The sequence below is a fragment of the Arvicanthis niloticus genome, chromosome 2 (assembly GCF_011762505.2).
Source record: "Arvicanthis niloticus isolate mArvNil1 chromosome 2, mArvNil1.pat.X, whole genome shotgun sequence".
Lineage (NCBI taxonomy): Eukaryota > Metazoa > Chordata > Mammalia > Rodentia > Muridae > Arvicanthis > Arvicanthis niloticus.
In genome coordinates this window covers 21,790,105-21,807,726 of record NC_047659.1, presented here as the reverse complement: position 1 = coordinate 21,807,726, position 17,622 = coordinate 21,790,105, and the positions used below count along the sequence as shown (strand labels likewise).

The window sequence follows — 17,622 nt, the reverse complement described above, 5'->3', positions numbered from 1 at the left end:
CAAGAAAACTGAGAAGAGGCAGAAGCAATACTGAGACTGTCTGCCCTGTCACGCTTCAATTTATAATTAAATAAATAAATACTATTTTAAAATACAGCTTGAGTTTTATAGATACCTTTTAAAAAAGAAAAGAATCACAAAGGGACAACAAGAAAGGAGCCAATTCCTTTTTATGACAGCCAGTGTGCCCACGTCATGAGCACAGAGGCCATTTCCCCAAGACCAGGAGAGTGAACGCAGACTTCATTAAATGGGTTTTTCCTAGAGCAAACCCAAAAGCGTTTCCCATGACTGTGCAGTTGAGCTTTTTGGCTGGAGGAGCATCTGGCCATTCGAAGGAGCACTCCAGACACGCCGAGTCCCAGCCATGTTGAGATACTTGGCGCTTTCTTTGGCTACTTCTTAGTATCAACCCTGAATCAAATGTCACCAAAAGCCTGCATAAATATTAGATTTAGATTCACATAAATTATTTCTGTCATGAGGTGCAATATGCCAAAACTTAGTAAAAACAACACTTCGAGTAAACAGAATTGCTGTGTAACTAGAGGAATATTAATCCAACAAAATGATCATAGAAAAGCGTAAACGAATACACACTTCTCAATCCTGCACTGATGTGAGAACTTTATCTTGTGCCTCTGAGTTTTTATTGAACATATCCATGGGGTTCTTTTAAGCTAACACTGCTAAAGTGCTTTGAGTTGTCGGTTGCTTTGCAGAATTATAAAGTGTTTTTGAGTTTCATTAGAATGCTCAGGAATTATTTTAATAATCGTATGTGCGATTAGCAGCTGTTTAGTGCTGGATCTACAAATTCATTTTGAGAGTAAACATTGGGACAATAAAATATAATGCTGTCATGATTGCCCCTGTCAGCAGAAACATCATCTTCCTTTATTAAAAATCACCATGAAAATGCCAGGCGCAGATACAATTCCTATTTATAGACACTTTCTCTTCTCTGATATTATGGTATCGGTGCACAGCAAAGCTGTGTTTAACAAGGATTTTCATTTTGCCTTAGGTAGGCTCACAAATCAGGAGATATAAGCTCTTCTTCCTGTGTGCATACATCTTACTATATATGGCTTCCCCCAATGGCCTATTTGGGTTTTTGATCTAATATAATAATGTTCATACTGTTGGTACTAAGTATTTAAAAGTCAATGAAGATTTCTTGGAAATCATGATAGTTTAGCTATTGGAAATAATAACACTATTCTCGCTGATCCATTTTGGCTTTAAGTATTTATTAAATAATATTTACTCCTAAGATAGGTACCTCTAAATTAAATGAAATTGCAACATGCAATAAAAACACATTTCTCTCTAAATTCCAATCAGCTTCATTCCTCATAGACACTTCTCCTGGTGTATATTCTGCAGTAACTGTTTCCTGCTCTCTGGGCCCTCAGCTCTTCTCTGTGTTGTCGATGTGCTTTTCTGACAGTCACTATCTTTATCTGTGTCCCTACCCAGCCCTTCCCCTCCTGTTATTCTTTCATTCCCTACTGATATGGGAATAATAGGATCCCAAGGCTGTCCTTACTGTATAATTAAAGTATGAATTTCTAGGAGTTAGAAATTGCATGCCGTTTTTATTATGTTTCTATAATAAAGCCAGGTAACACTGAGAGAATTAAAATGGCCTTTTCTGAGCAGAATACTTGAAGATTCCCGCCCTCCCCCTTTGGTTGTATTGTTTTAAGAAATAGGTGTTGGTAATAAGAATAGGTTCAGCTATTCCTTTCCTCTGCAAACACCTCTATCTTTCACTTGATATATATCCCCCTAGATCCTGGAAATATGTTGTAAACTTGTAACAGATGGTGATGAAGCTTCACATTCTTTATTTAATACATTTTTTTTAAGATTCTGCATTTACAGTGTGTATCTTCCAGGAAAAATGACCTTGAATGAATGAAGTCATAGTTCGAAGGAAAAACACTCCACAGATAAACTCGCCTAGAAATGATGAGTCAATTGGGGTTTATTTTGTTCTCTTCAGTGAGATGAAATAATTTCAGATGAAAAACAGAATGTCGAAACAGAGGAGTCAAAGGTCATCTTAACACTGGAGGTGTATCTGTTAATTGTTCCAGGAAACCCACTTAGCTGTAATCTGTACTGAACAGAACCATGTGGAAGATGGCGTATCGCTATCTGTGAGTAGAAATGCCGTTTGCTTTACTTGGGTGATGCTGGGGGCTTACCAAAAAATTGTTCTGGCACATCTACCAGCATGAATGTGAGAGGGTTCTAACACTGTGAGTGCTGATATTTTATGAATGTTTTACCACTGGCTTGGAAACAAGAAGTTTGCAATTGATTCAACAGTATGTCAGACAGACAAAATATTAAAGGGGGAAAAAAAAACACGGAACGTTAGTGAGAATTGCTAATGTCCCCATTGTAAAAAACAAATTGAAGTTAATAAGAAACATGATCCTCTTAACCGATTAACAAAAGTCAAGTTTTAATTGCATGGCTTCCCAGAGAAAACAAGTGGCTCCGTGAACTTGAGCCCTAGCTGTTCGGAGGACCCAGCTAGGCTGCACATTCAGTCACCCACCTCTTTTTTCAACAGCTTCAATGCATTGCTTTACAAACCATGGAACTGTGGAATGTTCTCGTTCACACACTGTGTGCAGATGAGAGCCAAAAATTTGATCTGCAAACGAAACAAAGATGAGCGTCATTAAAATCCAAGCCTGCGTTGTTCTTTAATTTGATTCTACTTCCATAGCCAATACTGAGATCTTCATAGAAATTGCATAGGAATTGATTTTTGCTTTACTTTCAAAGGGTCTATGGTAGATGGATAAAGACTGTGTGACCCTTCTTTATGGAATAGAATCCTGATCTCCGGGTAAGAAAAATAACATGGTCCTTGATTAGGCATAGGTAAAGAGTGAGTTATAGTCTCTACGGGACTGAACTCTATTGTCACTGAAATAATGCAGAGGAACTGAGGTAGCTCCCATGAAATAATTAAGCTTAGCACACCTGGAATCCTGCTTGTTTTTAGAAGTTTATCAGCAGTTATCAAGAATGCAGTTTGTCCAGTTTATTTAAGGCATTCATTCTGCAGGGGTAATTGATAAGGCACAAAGTAGCAAGGGAAGTACTATAAAGTATTGCTTAGAGTTTCTCCTGCCTTGAATGCCCATCCTCTTGTCAGATTTAAGTATCCCTCTTCTGACAAGTTCAGCTCAGAACTTCCCTATGTCATCTCCATTAGACTCCCAGCATAGCAGTTTCTCTGGTTATTCAACAGATGCAGCAGACAACAAAATGGCCCAGCAACATCAAATTAAAGAAAGTTTAACCGAATTTAAGTCATATATTAAAGTGATTTAAAACATTCTTATTTGTTTGAGCTATGACATATGTGAGTTTCTGTAAGAGTGTGGTAGAGATAATAGCCCTCAGACTCAAAAAATAAGGCTGGAATCTCAGAGCCCAACTCAGTATTAGTTCAGAGAAATGCCCTTCTTTTTCATTTAGAATAAGACGGATGATTTTTTTGAGCAGTATTTTTGCATTTATAATTATGGAACTGTGGCTTGGATTTAAACTGTCTTCTGAAGATTCATTTGTTGAAAGTGCCATTCCCCAGCTGTGGGTAGTACTGAGATTGGACCTCGTGATTAGAACACGAGGGCTCTGAGCTGATCAAAGGATGAATTCATTAACAGATACTTCTTCCAACAGTATTTTCCAGCCACCTCTCAAAGATAGGTGCCACTAAATTCCATTGTCTATACCAATATCTCTGCTTTATTTGAGGATGGGGCTTATCTCCACCTGACATGTTGGACCTATGTTGGCTATGCAGTTTGTTTAACTTGCTTAGAATTCAAATCCAGAAGGGTCAGGGTCATACAGTTACTATGTGTCTCCGAGACTCAAACAATGTTTATATATAATGGAAATTCACCAAAACTGTTTTGAAATGTCAGTAGGGGTATTGTAGAAATACATATACAGAAATGAAGAGAATATATATAATGCTGCATAACACAATGCTAAGCGACAAAGCATTTTGAAGACAAAGAAACTGAGATCTCAAGGAAGCTGAATTTACATCTATTGCCTATGTATTGGGGTGTGCTGGTAAAAAATGTCATGGAGGAAATCAAGTTAGGCTAATGCACTATTAATAACACACTCTGATGTGGAAACATGTGTTTATACAAGAGACAGGAAGAAGATATACTCAAAACTCAGATAGTATAAAGAAATGGCAAACAATTGTATATGTTTTGAACACTTGATGAGGTAGCAGAGATTTGTTCCAAACGGTGAGCATCCCTGTAATAAAGAGTGACATAAATATTACCTAAGAAAAATTGCCTAGAACTTCAGAGCAAATATTTTACAATGGCTAGAGGTCATAGTCAGGAAACATTAGTGCAACATATAAACCTATTAGTAGACTTCATAATTTATGTCTATTGCAAAAATGTTGATTGACTCTTCTATCTGCACAGCAACAAAGTGGTCAGTTAGCCAGTTCACGTTGTAAATATATATACTAGAATTTTCTAATACTATAGGACTGATACAGCAAGCAACTTGAGAGATGCTGAGTGATAAAAATGATGCCCTCCAACATAGGTGTACATCTTTTCATGCTTGAGAGGGAGGGAGGAAGAGAGCAAGAGAGAGAGAGAGAGAGAGAGAGAGAGAGAGAGAGAGAGAGTTAGTTTTCATTTCTACAATTCCCTTACTGACAATTCAAAACAGTTTTGGTAAACTTCCATTATGTATAAATATTGTGTGAGTCTTAGAGACACATAGTAACTGTATGACCTTGACCCTTCTGGATTTGAATTCTAAGTAAGTTAAATAAACTACGTAGTTAACATAGGGCTAACATGTCAAGTGGAGATAAGCCCCATCCTCAAATAAAGCAGAGAGGAGGGAGGGAGGGAGGGAGGGAGGGAGGGACAGAGGGAGGGAGGGAGGGAGGGACAGAGGGAGGGAGGGAGAGGGAGGGGGAGAGAAACAGGGAGAGGGAGAGGGAGAGGGAGAGGGAGAGGGAGAGGGAGAGGGAGAGGGAGAGGGAGAGGGAGAGGGAGAGGGAGAGGGAGAGGGAGAGGGAGAGGGAGAGGGAGAGGGAGAGGGAGAGGGAGAGGGAGAGGGAGAGGGAGAGGGAGAGGGAGAGGGAGAGGGAGAGGGAGAGGGAGAGGGAGAGGGAGAGGGAGAGGGAGAGGGAGAGGGAGAGGGAGAGGGAGGGGAGGAGAGGGGGAGGGGGAGGGGGAGGGGGAGGGGGAGGGGGAGGGGGAGGGGGAGGGGGAGGGAGAGGGAGAGGGAGAGGGAGAGGGAGGAGAGGGAGAGAGGGAGGAGAAGGAGGAAATTACTTTGGATGAAAGTCATTTAAGGAAAAGGAGATGCTGTCATGAAGTGAGTGCTAAATTTCTAATAGAGCTTTGTTTTGCTTTCTTTTTTACTTGGATGAAAAAAGAAATGGATGGGCTAAATAAGCAACATAGAAAGCGACTTTTGGTGTGTCTGGAGATTTTGCTTTCTTCCCTTAAATTTCCTCTTTAATCCACTTAGTTATCTGTGAAAGACAATCACAAGTGTTTATTATGTAGCACAATAACCCCAGAATATCCCCTATATGCATTGTGATGCCTTGCACTCTCCATCCTTTGCAAGTATGCTGTGTAGGAGACTGACACCAAAGGGGGAAAAAAAGAGCATGCTATTGTAAACATGCTGTGTCTGGGTTCATAAAGATGCATTGTGGGAGTATATAGAAAAGGTCAGCTCAGCCGTCCCCATGTACAACTTCCCAGCAAAGAGATGAGCCAGCCCTCAGATATAAATAGGACTTGAGTAGAAAACTAAGAAAGAGACACATGGGCATTTGTGGAGATGGAGGATAGCATGTGCTAACACTTGAGAGAGTGGCAGTATGTCCAGGGTGCTTCATTCAGGGAAAATTCAGGGCTTATTGAAATCTTGAACTAAGCTTGAAAAAAAAGTGAATATGTATTATGATGTGTCCTATATTTTGTCAACTAGGCTCAGTTATTTGACAGATAATAATGATCTCCTACAAATAAGACCTTTCTTTATAAGTTCTTTTTTTGTTCTTAGAATTCACTCAGGATGGCCGAATGGCCCAACAGGTAATGCCACTTGCTGCCAAGAAGCCCAATTAAAATTCCTCTGATCCAAACAGAGAACAATTCCTAGGACATTTCCTTTGATCTCTAAACAGTAAAAGAAACATGCAAATACCTACACACATATGTATTTATGTGCACACAAAATCACATAGTCAATAGAAATGTAATAGAATTCATAAGACATAACCCAAAATTATTCTTGACTAAAGTCTACATCCCTGCACTTCTGGATGATGAGATAGTCTGGACAAGCAACATAGAAAAGTGACCTTGGTGTGTGCCCAGAGACTTTACTTTCTTCCCTTATAAAAAGATTGTAGAAAAAGAGACACTTTCTCTCCTTGTTCCCAAGTGGAACATCACCTTGTGGTAGCACTTGGATCTATTTGAGCATTCATGCCACTATGAGACAAGGTTTAGAACAAAGGCTAACTTGCTTTACAAAAGAAAGCAATGGGACATGTAATATACCAACCATGAAGCCCTTCTGTAGATTTCTTATGTGCTATTATTTTTAAACAGGATTGTCTACTACTTGCAGCCAAAGACATCCTAACCAATATGGAGGAACATTAGCAGGTTGCTTGACTTTTTATAGTGAAGTGTGTATTACAACCATAATTCTGCTTGATCTATGGTTAGGTCATGCATAACCTGAGTCTATTTGATAGTTTATAAAGAGCATGGCAGCACAGAGGATGGGTTGATTAGATACTAGTGTCTTAGCTAAATAGGCAACACAGAGTCTAGGAAAGATGTGAATACCAAACTCAGGATAATGGTATAGATTTTGTTTTGTTCATGATTTTTATCTTTTTGGAGTTAAGAGTGTGGGTTTATATTGTCTACCCTGTGACCATAAGGTTCCATTTATTAGAGTACATGGCAGTTATGTCTCCTCATATGCTCTGACCCAGGGCTTGATCTGCAAGTGGTTTGGGGTGGTGTAATGTGAACAGAAATGTATCAGTTTCAGATAAAAGTCTTAGGGAGCATTGCAATCTTCCCCTCAACTTGTTTCTCTGTTGTTCCCTGGCTAGCTACTGCCCTGTCACCCTCTGCTCTGGGATAAACATGTATGTCCAGAACTCAACCCAATGTTTAGAAGGTCAACCAGACATCATATAAAGCAGGCCTGCACAGCCAGACCTGTTCTAGGTCCCACATGACACACTCCCGCTGTATATTATCCTATGTGCTTCAAAGTTCTGTTTGTTATTCAGCAATAGCTTGCTGATTCAACTTCAATTGGAATTCAGGTTTATGGTAAAATATGGTTTAACCTGTGCTGTCAGATGAAAAGAACAAGAAGTAGCTGGACATGAAGACTGAGACTAGAAAGACAATTATAAGATATGAAATTAGCCACAAATAAGAAAGAATATGCTCAGTTTTAGTTCAGTGTATGTATAAATCCCAAAGGAAGTTATTTAAACCTTAATATTTATTCTTGTTATACCTTACAAAATACTATGGCATTTCTTATTCCGTGTTTTTAATTCTACACAACTCAGTTCAGTAGATAGCAGTGAACACCTGGCATATGCTGAATAGTGTAGAGAATGCAAAGTTTCCTTCATTCATCACTCATTCACTATTACATGCCAGATAGTAGACAGGTTGCATTACAGCCTGGAAGTGTCTATAGCTTAATGGACACTTCCTACAAGACTTTCACAGTAGTCCCAGTAAAATGTAATTTGTGCTATTACAGTAAACAATCATGGTGTTTAAATATATGAGCCTATAGAGACATGGACTCCTCATTCAAATTGCCATAACATGTAATAATAACAATTTAAAAGAGATCATGAACTTGGGAGGATTAGACAGGAAGAGGGAAGAATGATACTGATGCAAATGTATGAAGTTCTAAAAAAATAATAATAGTATCAAAAAGGAAAATACCTTATGCTAAAGTGTGTTTTATGAATTGCCAGACACCAGAACTTGCCAACATAGTTCTTTTTGGAATTCCATTTGTTTTCCTGCTAATACAATAACAGTGGTTCATGACTTTAGGTTGCTGCCCAGTACTGCAGTAGCTCCCAGTACTGACTAAAGGTTGCTTTTCCCTCTGGTAAAGCTGAAAATATAAGGTGGAATATTATGACTTTAGCTTTTTTTTTTTTTTTGTATATTTTACATATTTAACCTGCTAATCAGTCTTCATTGTGTTGATGGTAGATGTTATTACATTAATTTTACAGAAAAAAACAAACAAACCTCTAAGTCATAGATACTGAATTGCTGTTCACGGTCACAAAGATTTAGGCTATGAGCAACAAAAGATGAAAATGAAGCAGAAGGGAAGAGACTCATGACCCAGTGGGTCTGAGAAGCACGCATAGGATGTAACAAAATCCAGCAGGCAATGACAACCTCCCACTTCCTTCTTTTTGGTTGAGGAAGCATGAGAGGTTCAAGAATGGAGATTGGAACTTAATAGTGAAATTAAGGCTTTTAGATGTAGCAGAATGGTGATGGAGACAAATACGAGAAGCTGCCTTTGGCTTCTGACAACTTTTAAGATACGGGTGATTGTAAAGAAAGTCATCTTAGCAGAGCAATAACAATGGAAATCGGATGGTTTTGTAGAAGTCTTGGGAAGAAGATGTGGAAAAAATGAGTTAGAAAAGGCTGTAGGGCATGGTGTTTGGCTTGGGATAGATAGAAAAATCAACTGTACTGTATTTTTGATTGGTGAGTGGGTAACAGGGCCATCCAGAAAAATGGGTATCCCACAAAAAATGCTATCCTTCTTTCATTACCAATAATGCCCTAGGAAGTAAAACAAAACAAAGCAAAACGACCTCACCAAACCTAAATATTTTACATTTCAGTAGCTAGAAAGTGTTTGAGTTCAGTATTTATTGATTAACTAATGCTTCTTATATTTCTTTGTGGGGCGGTGGGTTGTGAGAGGCAGCTGGGCACCTGGTCGAGCACAGGCCTCGAACCCCAGACCCTAATGGGACGGCAAGTGTTCGACTTTGGTTCTGGGCTCCTGGTTCCATTCACTTAGCTTCAGCCCTCCACAGCCCCTCCCACAGAGAGGTCTATGGCCATAAGTCATGAGGAACAGTGCCTCAGGCTCTCCCACATGTAGATGAGGTATCTCCAAGTTCTCAGACCAAACCAATAGATGTTATCTGCTGCCAGACCCTGACCCACCCCCAAACTGTATATAAAAGCCCTATTCGGGAGAAGTAAAGGTGTGCGAGAATTATTCCATTGTGGAGAGTTTCTGTCGCAAGAGCAGTAGCACTTGGGAAGAGATCTGCTGTCCAGAAAATACCTTCAGGCCCCTCCCCTTCTTGCTATCTAGGCCACCCCAGACGGCTCAGTGTAGAGAGACAGGTGCAGCACCTGGAAGCAACTGAGTGGCAACAGCAGAGACTCGGGCAGAGGCAGTAAAGGAGGCAGCAAAGGTGATTGCCCCTCCCTGCTCGCACTCTATCCCCTTGGCCTGGACCCCCACACTCGGCCGGGAGAGAGATCTTTGTGGGAAACCCTCCGGAGCAGGGACCCACATTTCTTACATCTTTCTTAAGATGTATTTTCTTTACTCAAGAGTGAATTGCTCTGGAAAACAGGGTCTCAGCTCCCACATGATCCATCAAGGTCCATTGGGGCTGTCTTCTGGATCAAACTGGGACCTCCTTCAAGAAATTGAAAATCCAGATGTAGAGAGATTGAGGATAGTATCGTTTATAGATTTGAGCTGTGAGGCTGCCTAGAGTTAAACACTGAGAATTTTACAGCCCCTTCTGAGCTGGCTATATGGGATGACTATGTGAACAAAGCAATTCTACATGGAAGAAACTGGTGAATGAAACATATGCACAAAAGCCATCCATAGCAACTACATCTTTTCCATGGCACTTAGACTTCCCAAGTCCTAAATCACAAAGGTTTCCCTCTACTTATCTTGATAACATCTGTTCAAGTTGTTTTCTGTGTGTTGCTATTGTAAATGTGACTAAAGCATGGACATAGCACTTCCCAGGAGATTGCAAACAAACAAACAAACAAAAAAGGACACAATTACAATATAAAGGGCCAAGAGCAACAAAATGACTTGGTAGGATCTCCACCATTCCAGAGGGTATTGGACAGGAAGCAGATTGTATACATCAAATTTCTCTGGAAGGACACACAGAAGAATTAGGGCAAAAATGAAGAACAGAGCTGAAGGAGGACTATGAAACTATACAACATTTTGTACTCTTAGGTTCAGTCGCACCCCACACAATCTGTACCTTTGAACTAGACAGTTAAGTAATCAGAAAATTTTCATTCTTACATATCTGGGTTGTCCATTTTCTATGAATTTGCAAGTGAAAATAATCTCCAGCAGAACATTGGACTTCAACATACGTTATGAATTACTCCTCTCAGAGGGTTGGGAAATCTTATTAAAGAAAGAATCTTATATAGATAGATGTAAAATAATATCAAATCTAAGGGTAAATTTAGAATTGCCTCCCATCTGCAGATCTGACCAAGTCCAAAGTTCAACATACCAAGGAGAACCTTTATGTTACAGGAAAGTGTTTGACTTTCTGTCTTAAAATAGTGTAGACAAGGGGGAGGGAAAGAGGAGAAATTCTCTTTTCTTGGCAAGCTTACATGACCAGCTTTGCCCCTAAACTCCATGCTTGTTGCCTGGCACACCATTAAGGATTATTTCTGCTTTCCTCCTCCTTATGGATATTCAAAAATGGGAGCCTTCCCAGAACCCCGAGTTCCTAACTCCCCACCTACATCCCCATCTGTGGGCTCACTGCTAATCTTTTCTTCCTGTCTTAACAACTTTTGTTTTGTATTTAGAAAAGGCCTCTTGCCTGAGGTGTCAATATTTTTGGAATCCTCTGCAAACGTCTCTGGCCTTGGCAAGTGTGATCATTATATCTCCAGCCTACTGCTGTAGCGTTTATACCAAGGGTGGCAGGCAACACATTGTTTGGAGAAAATCCATTTTCTGTGATTTTTCATTGAAAGCATCTTTTGGTGAGAAAAATAAATAGACCTTCCACATGACTGCACTTATAAATCATGTTGTTTACATAATGAATTAGAGTTTAACTTGAGAATGGTGGGTTTTAATCTTTAAGCTCTCAAACTTTTGACCGATTTAGTTAGTTCATCAGCATAACCAGGTTAAGTCACCCAGACTACAAATTAGCTTCATTCTCCCTCCTTGCTGCTGTATAGTTTTTGACAAATTATGGGAAGAACACCCAGTAATGGGTTCTTTGTCAGCTGGATTCCAAATGAATCAAAACTACGAGGAGAACTACTCAATACATGCAGTTAAATGTTCAAATAATGTGACAGTGTTACCATCATTTACCTAGAAGACAGTCTCTGCACACTTTTCAAAATGATGTTCTGTTTTCAGGAAGGCAAGCCACTAAAGCACTGAGGATGACACATTGTGAGGAGTGGAGATGGGGGCAGAAAGTAGGAACCTGGACTGTCCAGCTCAGAAGCTAAGCAGACAATGATCATCGAAATGGGATGTACTTATTGAGGTGATCAGCTGCCCATGTTTAAGAAACATACAACACTGTGTTTACATTAACACAATGGATGATTATATAAGAGATTGAGGAGTAGATATGGAAGAAACACAACGACTATCGTCTAAGTGGTTAGACTTAGAGATGCTTTGAGACTAAATGATCAAGGCATCATGAAACATGAAGTCAGAGAACTACCATGTTCATACACAAGCAGCAACACTAACCCTAGTGTAGTCAAATTTCAATTACATTAGTTTCAGTGAAGGATGAAGACAATATATACAAGGAAAGAAAACATATAACCCTCTTGGCTTTCAACGAAGGTCACATTCACTTGAATTTTTCTCTCTCCAAAATGTCACATACAGGCAGATAATTTTTAATATGTTGTCATAAGGGAGATGAAGGGGATAGTATAAAATGCAAATAATATCCTTACTATGTAATTTTAGCAGTTTAAATGAATTCTTTATTTTAATTTTTTCTATTTTCTTTTCTTTTTTTGAGATTATAATAATATACATAGCATTATTCCCTTTTCTTTTATCCCCTTTAAATCTTTTCATGTACCCCTTCTGCCTATTTTTTTAAATCTATGGCCTTTCTTTATTAATTGTAATTACATGCATAGATGAATGTGTGTATATACATATATCTTTCTAAGTATAACCAAAGAAGTATGCATAAGATTCCTTGTTTGTATGTTTTCTGGGCTAACCATTTGGTACTAGATAACCAGTTGTGCTATTCTCAGGAGAGCACTGTTCCTCCCACTCTTCATTCCTCAGTTGCCTGTAGTTCTTCATGTTGTGGTGAAACCTATGGACTTTCCTCTACATACTTTGACATGTCTATTGGTATCATCATTGTTCAGCTCATGTTTAGGCAGTAGTTGTTCCCTTTTTAAATCTCTTTTAGCTCACTTCTTACGGTTGCTTCTCTTCTCTTCAAATAAGCTTTACTGAGACAGTATGCAATGAGCACTTGACTGGAGTTTATGTCTGTATGAAAAGCAGACGTCTATCTAGTGCTGAAAGATGAGTGTACTATCACGTTTGTCTTTAGTGCTTTAGAAAGTGCTTGATTTTTTTTTTTTTTTCAAACTTCATGGTTTTCATTAAAAGTATAAGCAACTGCCTTTTGGTCTATAAATACAAAACATCCAGACGAGTTTCTGCTGCACTTTTAGCATGAACCTCTAATTGCCTTATGACTTGACATAAGAGACAAGAACAAGAAAAATAATAGATGCTTCCAACTTTTCAGTATTTTAAATTGTAAATAAGCAGGCATTTCCAAATGCTATATACGTACCTTGCTTCTGTTTGTTCATTCATGTCCATTTTACTTGGCTAAAGCTCAAAGCTCTACAATCTATGGTAGGCGATAACAGCACCCACTAGGGCAAGGGCAAGATTGGCCTGGAGATTTGCCGAGACAATGCAGCTATCTCCAGTCTGGTGTATAGAGTGAGAGGCTGATTGTTTCATTTGAAGATGTACAGCTGGCTGTCATGGCAGTAGCATTCTTTGACTAGAGCTGAGGAAGGGTGTATTTTGGTGAAAGCTAGCTACCATACAGAAGGAAATGCAATGTTCTTCCCTGTACCCTACATAGTTTTTGTCTTCCCATTTTAGACTTCTAGGAGTGTCTACTTCCCACAGATTCATGGAGGATGTCCTTTCATAAAGTTCCTATTCATTTAAGCTTGCATGGAATTACACCCTAACTGTGCTTTTTTTTTTCTGATTGGTTAAGTGGGATCTTCCAAGAGTGTTCAGCAGCCAGAAAGAAATTAGTATCTTCAACTCACCAACCCAATGGCACAGCGAGCATGGAATTCGGTGTTTGTTTTTTTTAGAAAAGGCAACTTTGACTCATACTCTCTGCTTGCACAAAACTCTTCCCTCTTCACACACACACACACACACACACACACACACACACACCCTGAATCACAATAGTAGAGAGAAAGATAAAAGAATTTCCATATGATATAATTTCATCCATTCAAAGTAGCCATCCAAGATTTTTCAATATCTTTCAGAAATAGTAAAAATGTTATATTATATACTATGTATTACATACTACATACTGTATGTACTGAAGAGGTAGAGCTTGTGGTATATCCAATGAAGACGTCTCTGAATGAAAGTCTTCTGAGAGAACTGAGCAATGTAAACACACAGGGCGACAGAAAACTCCGAGGGCTGCTAGAGAAAGCTATGGCTTAGAGGGTTGGGTGGCTGGCATAGGGTGACTATGAAGCAGGGCAGTGCTGAGCAAACTGAAAAGATAGGCCAAAGTGCTGGAGGCCAAAGCAGGTAGAAACACAAAGGTCATAAGAGGACACTAAACCTAACTTTGAATATGGTTTTATGTGAAGGAATTGGAGATGGTTGAACAGGGGGTGAATTGTATGATTTATATCTCTAAATGATTCCTTGGAGCAGTTGTTGTGTAGAGACTAAATTTAAGAAGGTCAAGCAGAGAAGCAGAGAGGCCAGGCAGGGGGCTGGTAAAATATTCCCCAGGGAAAGGATGGAACTTGGATAAGGATGGTAATAACGGAAGTGACTAAAAGTGGTTTAATTTAGAATATATTTTTAGGCAGGATTTGCTGATGGAAGTGAAAGAGACAAAGTTAGAGTGGAGGGTGACTCCAGCTGGCACATGGCTGTGGTATTTCCTGAAATAGAGAACACGTGGGAGCCAGGGAATCAAGGGTTGCTCTGGATAAATTTGAGATGTCTACCAAGCACCCAGGAAGATGTCAAATAGACATTTGAATATGCAAGTCTGGAGTGTGAGGCTGACGTTTTAAGTTTGGAGAATATCAACCTACTGATGGAATTAGAAGCCACAGGGATGGAATATTTCAGCCCCAGAATGTTTGAACAGGGTCCAATAGTTGAAGAATAAGAAGAATAGAGAAAAGATAGCCAAGAAATGAGGAGGAGGAGAAGAGCAAGACCCACCAAAGAGGTGCCCCCGATCTGAGTTTCTAGTCTCATCCACAGCAATATGTACCCATGATGGACAGAGATGAATAAGATGGTGTCTACATTCACAGTCCATAGTCTAAAAGGATGATATGAAAACATGACATAATAGCTTTGGAAACAGAAGCTGAAATTAGCGAGAGGGAAGAATACTAGGATAGTTTCAGGGTGTTGGTGACTTTCAGCTGAAAAGTGTAGAAGAGACTCAAAGTTCACTAAGTGAAAATCTAGTGTTCAAGGTAACAGAGACTTTGCATGGTAGGAAAAGAGAAATGCAGCCTCCTCCTCTTGTTTTTATATGTATGCATTACATTACTATATGTATGCCTTAGGTACTTCCAGTCATTAAATCAATACATTAATGAATGAAAGACAAAAGTGAGAAAGAAAAATATGTTTTATAAAATTAAGTTATTTAAATCTAAAGACAAGACATTATCAGTTGACAGTAGGGAAATACACTTTAGTTCACTCCGTGAGTTTTATATGATTGCTATGAGCAGATACTTGTTCTTCAGAGAGTGTTTCTTAGCAGTGGGAGTTGACAAAGTTTTGTACTTTTCATTTGCTCATCTTTGCCTCTTTAGAGTTATGGTTAGAGTCAACAATAGAAAGAGGATCGTTTATAAAATTCAAATGTCAAAGTTTGCTATCTTTTCCAATATTTGTTTACCGATTCTTTCAATAGACATTTCATAGAATTCACCTACTTAATCACAAAGCTTAGAATAATTCATCTCCAGTTAAAGTCATCACCAAGCATCATGTTCTTGAACTAGGAAGGGCTGCTGAAGGGCTGCTTTATTGAGGGTAGACACTACTGTGCAATAAATGATTTTATTTATAATTTTTTACAAATTTGAAATAAATAAAATTTAAATTCTCTTTATAAATTATAGATAATTGCCATTAGAAGGAGAGAATCTGATGCATATCATTTAGGCAAATTAAGTGAACTAATTCTAAATAATTTATCCTTTCAGGCCAACTAATATAGACTGAAGATGAAAACATTATCCAGTGATTAAGAATCGAAAATTTCTTTCTGGTTGGGGAAAGCACAGAGATTTTAACTCGAGAATTAAGCAAACTCTAGGTAAGAAGACTGTATTCTCTCTATTATCTGCATAGATTTGTTAGAATCCCAAGTGGTAAAGACTTCAATTTATTTGCATGAATGTAGAGTTCAATAAGAAAAGGCTCAAAGTCAGTAGGAGTAAAACTGCTTAATGATTTCAAATATTGCTTGTAATGTATTAATATAACAGGTTTGAATATCTATAATGGAGTCTCTTTCATTTGGGTCTTAAGGGTGTTCTTCAAGCCACTAAGGCTGAGCACTAGGTATGTGCTGAAGTACGAAAGAGGAAAGCACTTTAGGTTAAAAGCACTTTCTCTCTCAGCCCCGGGTTAAAAGCTATTTTAGGATTCTGTTAAAGGCATTCTTTAGTCCTCAGCTTTGGCTTAGAAGTGGCTTTTGATGAGAAGTGCTTTGAGGCAGGTAAAGGATTTTATAATAAACCATACTAAGAGCCTGAGAGTCATGTGGCTCTGTGGAGCATTGGGTAGCTTGGTTGGGTGAGTGAAAGCTGTGCTTAGAAATTCCCATTCTGAGTAGGTTGTTTGAAGCAATGTGGCTCACTAGTTATTCTGTGTAAATAAATGGAAATCCATTTTCAGCAATGTAATTAGAAAGGAGAGATTATGATTCCAAATTAGAAGGCCATGATGCACACATTCTTAAAACAAGTTGTCTTTTTTCGGGGTTTCTAGTCAAATACTGTTTTTTTTTCTCAATTTTCAGCTCTTACTGCAGAAAGGGTCAATTCAAAGGCATTTCTAAAACACCCAATCTACCCAAAATTTACCCACAAAACAGAGTAACTAGGCATCCTATTGGGAGAGGCCATTTTGTATCTTGTACATTTTCTGGGTCAAGGCTACTCTTCAGACCCAGGCAACAGGATTTCTTATTGGGATGTGAAAGTGCTCTAGAAATGGAATAGAGATCTCAGTTGGAAATGTCTATTGAACAGGCAGAATGATGTCTATAGCCCCTTATGTTTTCCCATAAGAGTTGATTTTAGCTGAAGTACTGTTTGTGAACTTGCTGAGGTCAATGAGAGTTCTAAGAGAAGGCGAAGGATACATGTATTACAGCTATATCCAGGGGCTAGGAATGAATTCTGTTAAGGAAACAGCTCCAGACACAAAGGAATGAGCAGTTTTTTTTTCACCTTGTGAGATTCAAAGCCTCCAAGCGATGCTTTAGGTCTTTGAAAACCATCTACACTTGCAAAAAGGAAGAGCAAAGAACAGTCTTCTTGCATTCTCTGGTGAGAACAGGAGCATCAAGAGGAATTGAGCATGGCTACCTGGAAGCTTCCTAAAGCATAGTTGCTCTAGGCAGGGAAACAGCTAACTTTCAAGATTGCTGTTTGTCCAATTGCAGTAATATGCTTTCTTTGGGCAGTGTATGGAGGACAGCGTCTAAAAGAGAAAAAAAAAAACTAAACAAAACATAAACAAAGGGCAGGAGGGCTATATCATATCTTATTCTAGGCAATGTACTCCAGCACTCCTATTAAGAACTGGGGAATTTTGTTTCTGTAGGAGACAGCCTGTAGAAACACAGTTCTGTTAGGAGTTTATAAAAACCAAACAAATCTAGGTCACATCATCTAATGCAAACAGTTCAACAGTGCCTCTTTCTGATGTCTTTCCATCAGCCTTCTACTGGAGATGGTTGTGCTGGCTATGTATATGAAACTGTTAACTTTGAATTATCTCTGTAGAAGGACTGAAGAGGTTCACTTCGCAGAAGGGAGGCACAACTTTCTCATCTTTTGTGACCCCAATATTTACATACTGCTTGGTACACGATAGGTCCTCAGTAAATCTTTTAAAGTACATAAAATACTTATTATTATTATTATTTTAATGAGT

At 38.9% G+C, this 17,622-nt stretch overlaps 1 protein-coding gene and 1 long non-coding RNA gene across 2 annotated transcripts in view; one reads left to right on the top strand and one right to left on the bottom strand.

The window, feature by feature from the left end:
* Arhgap15 (Rho GTPase activating protein 15) overlaps positions 1–17,622 on the bottom strand; it is a 585,234-nt gene that overhangs the window by 212,156 nt on the left and 355,456 nt on the right. The window contains exon 10 of the mRNA XM_034495451.2: positions 2,576–2,674. Coding sequence (XP_034351342.1) covers positions 2,576–2,674 — 99 coding nt within the window. The remainder of the gene's footprint in view (positions 1–2,575; positions 2,675–17,622) is intronic.
* LOC143441297 (uncharacterized) overlaps positions 2,089–17,622 on the top strand; it is a 319,239-nt gene continuing 303,705 nt past the window's right edge. The window contains exons 1-2 of the long non-coding RNA XR_013108569.1: positions 2,089–2,168; positions 15,660–15,772. This is a non-coding gene — a long non-coding RNA (uncharacterized LOC143441297). The remainder of the gene's footprint in view (positions 2,169–15,659; positions 15,773–17,622) is intronic.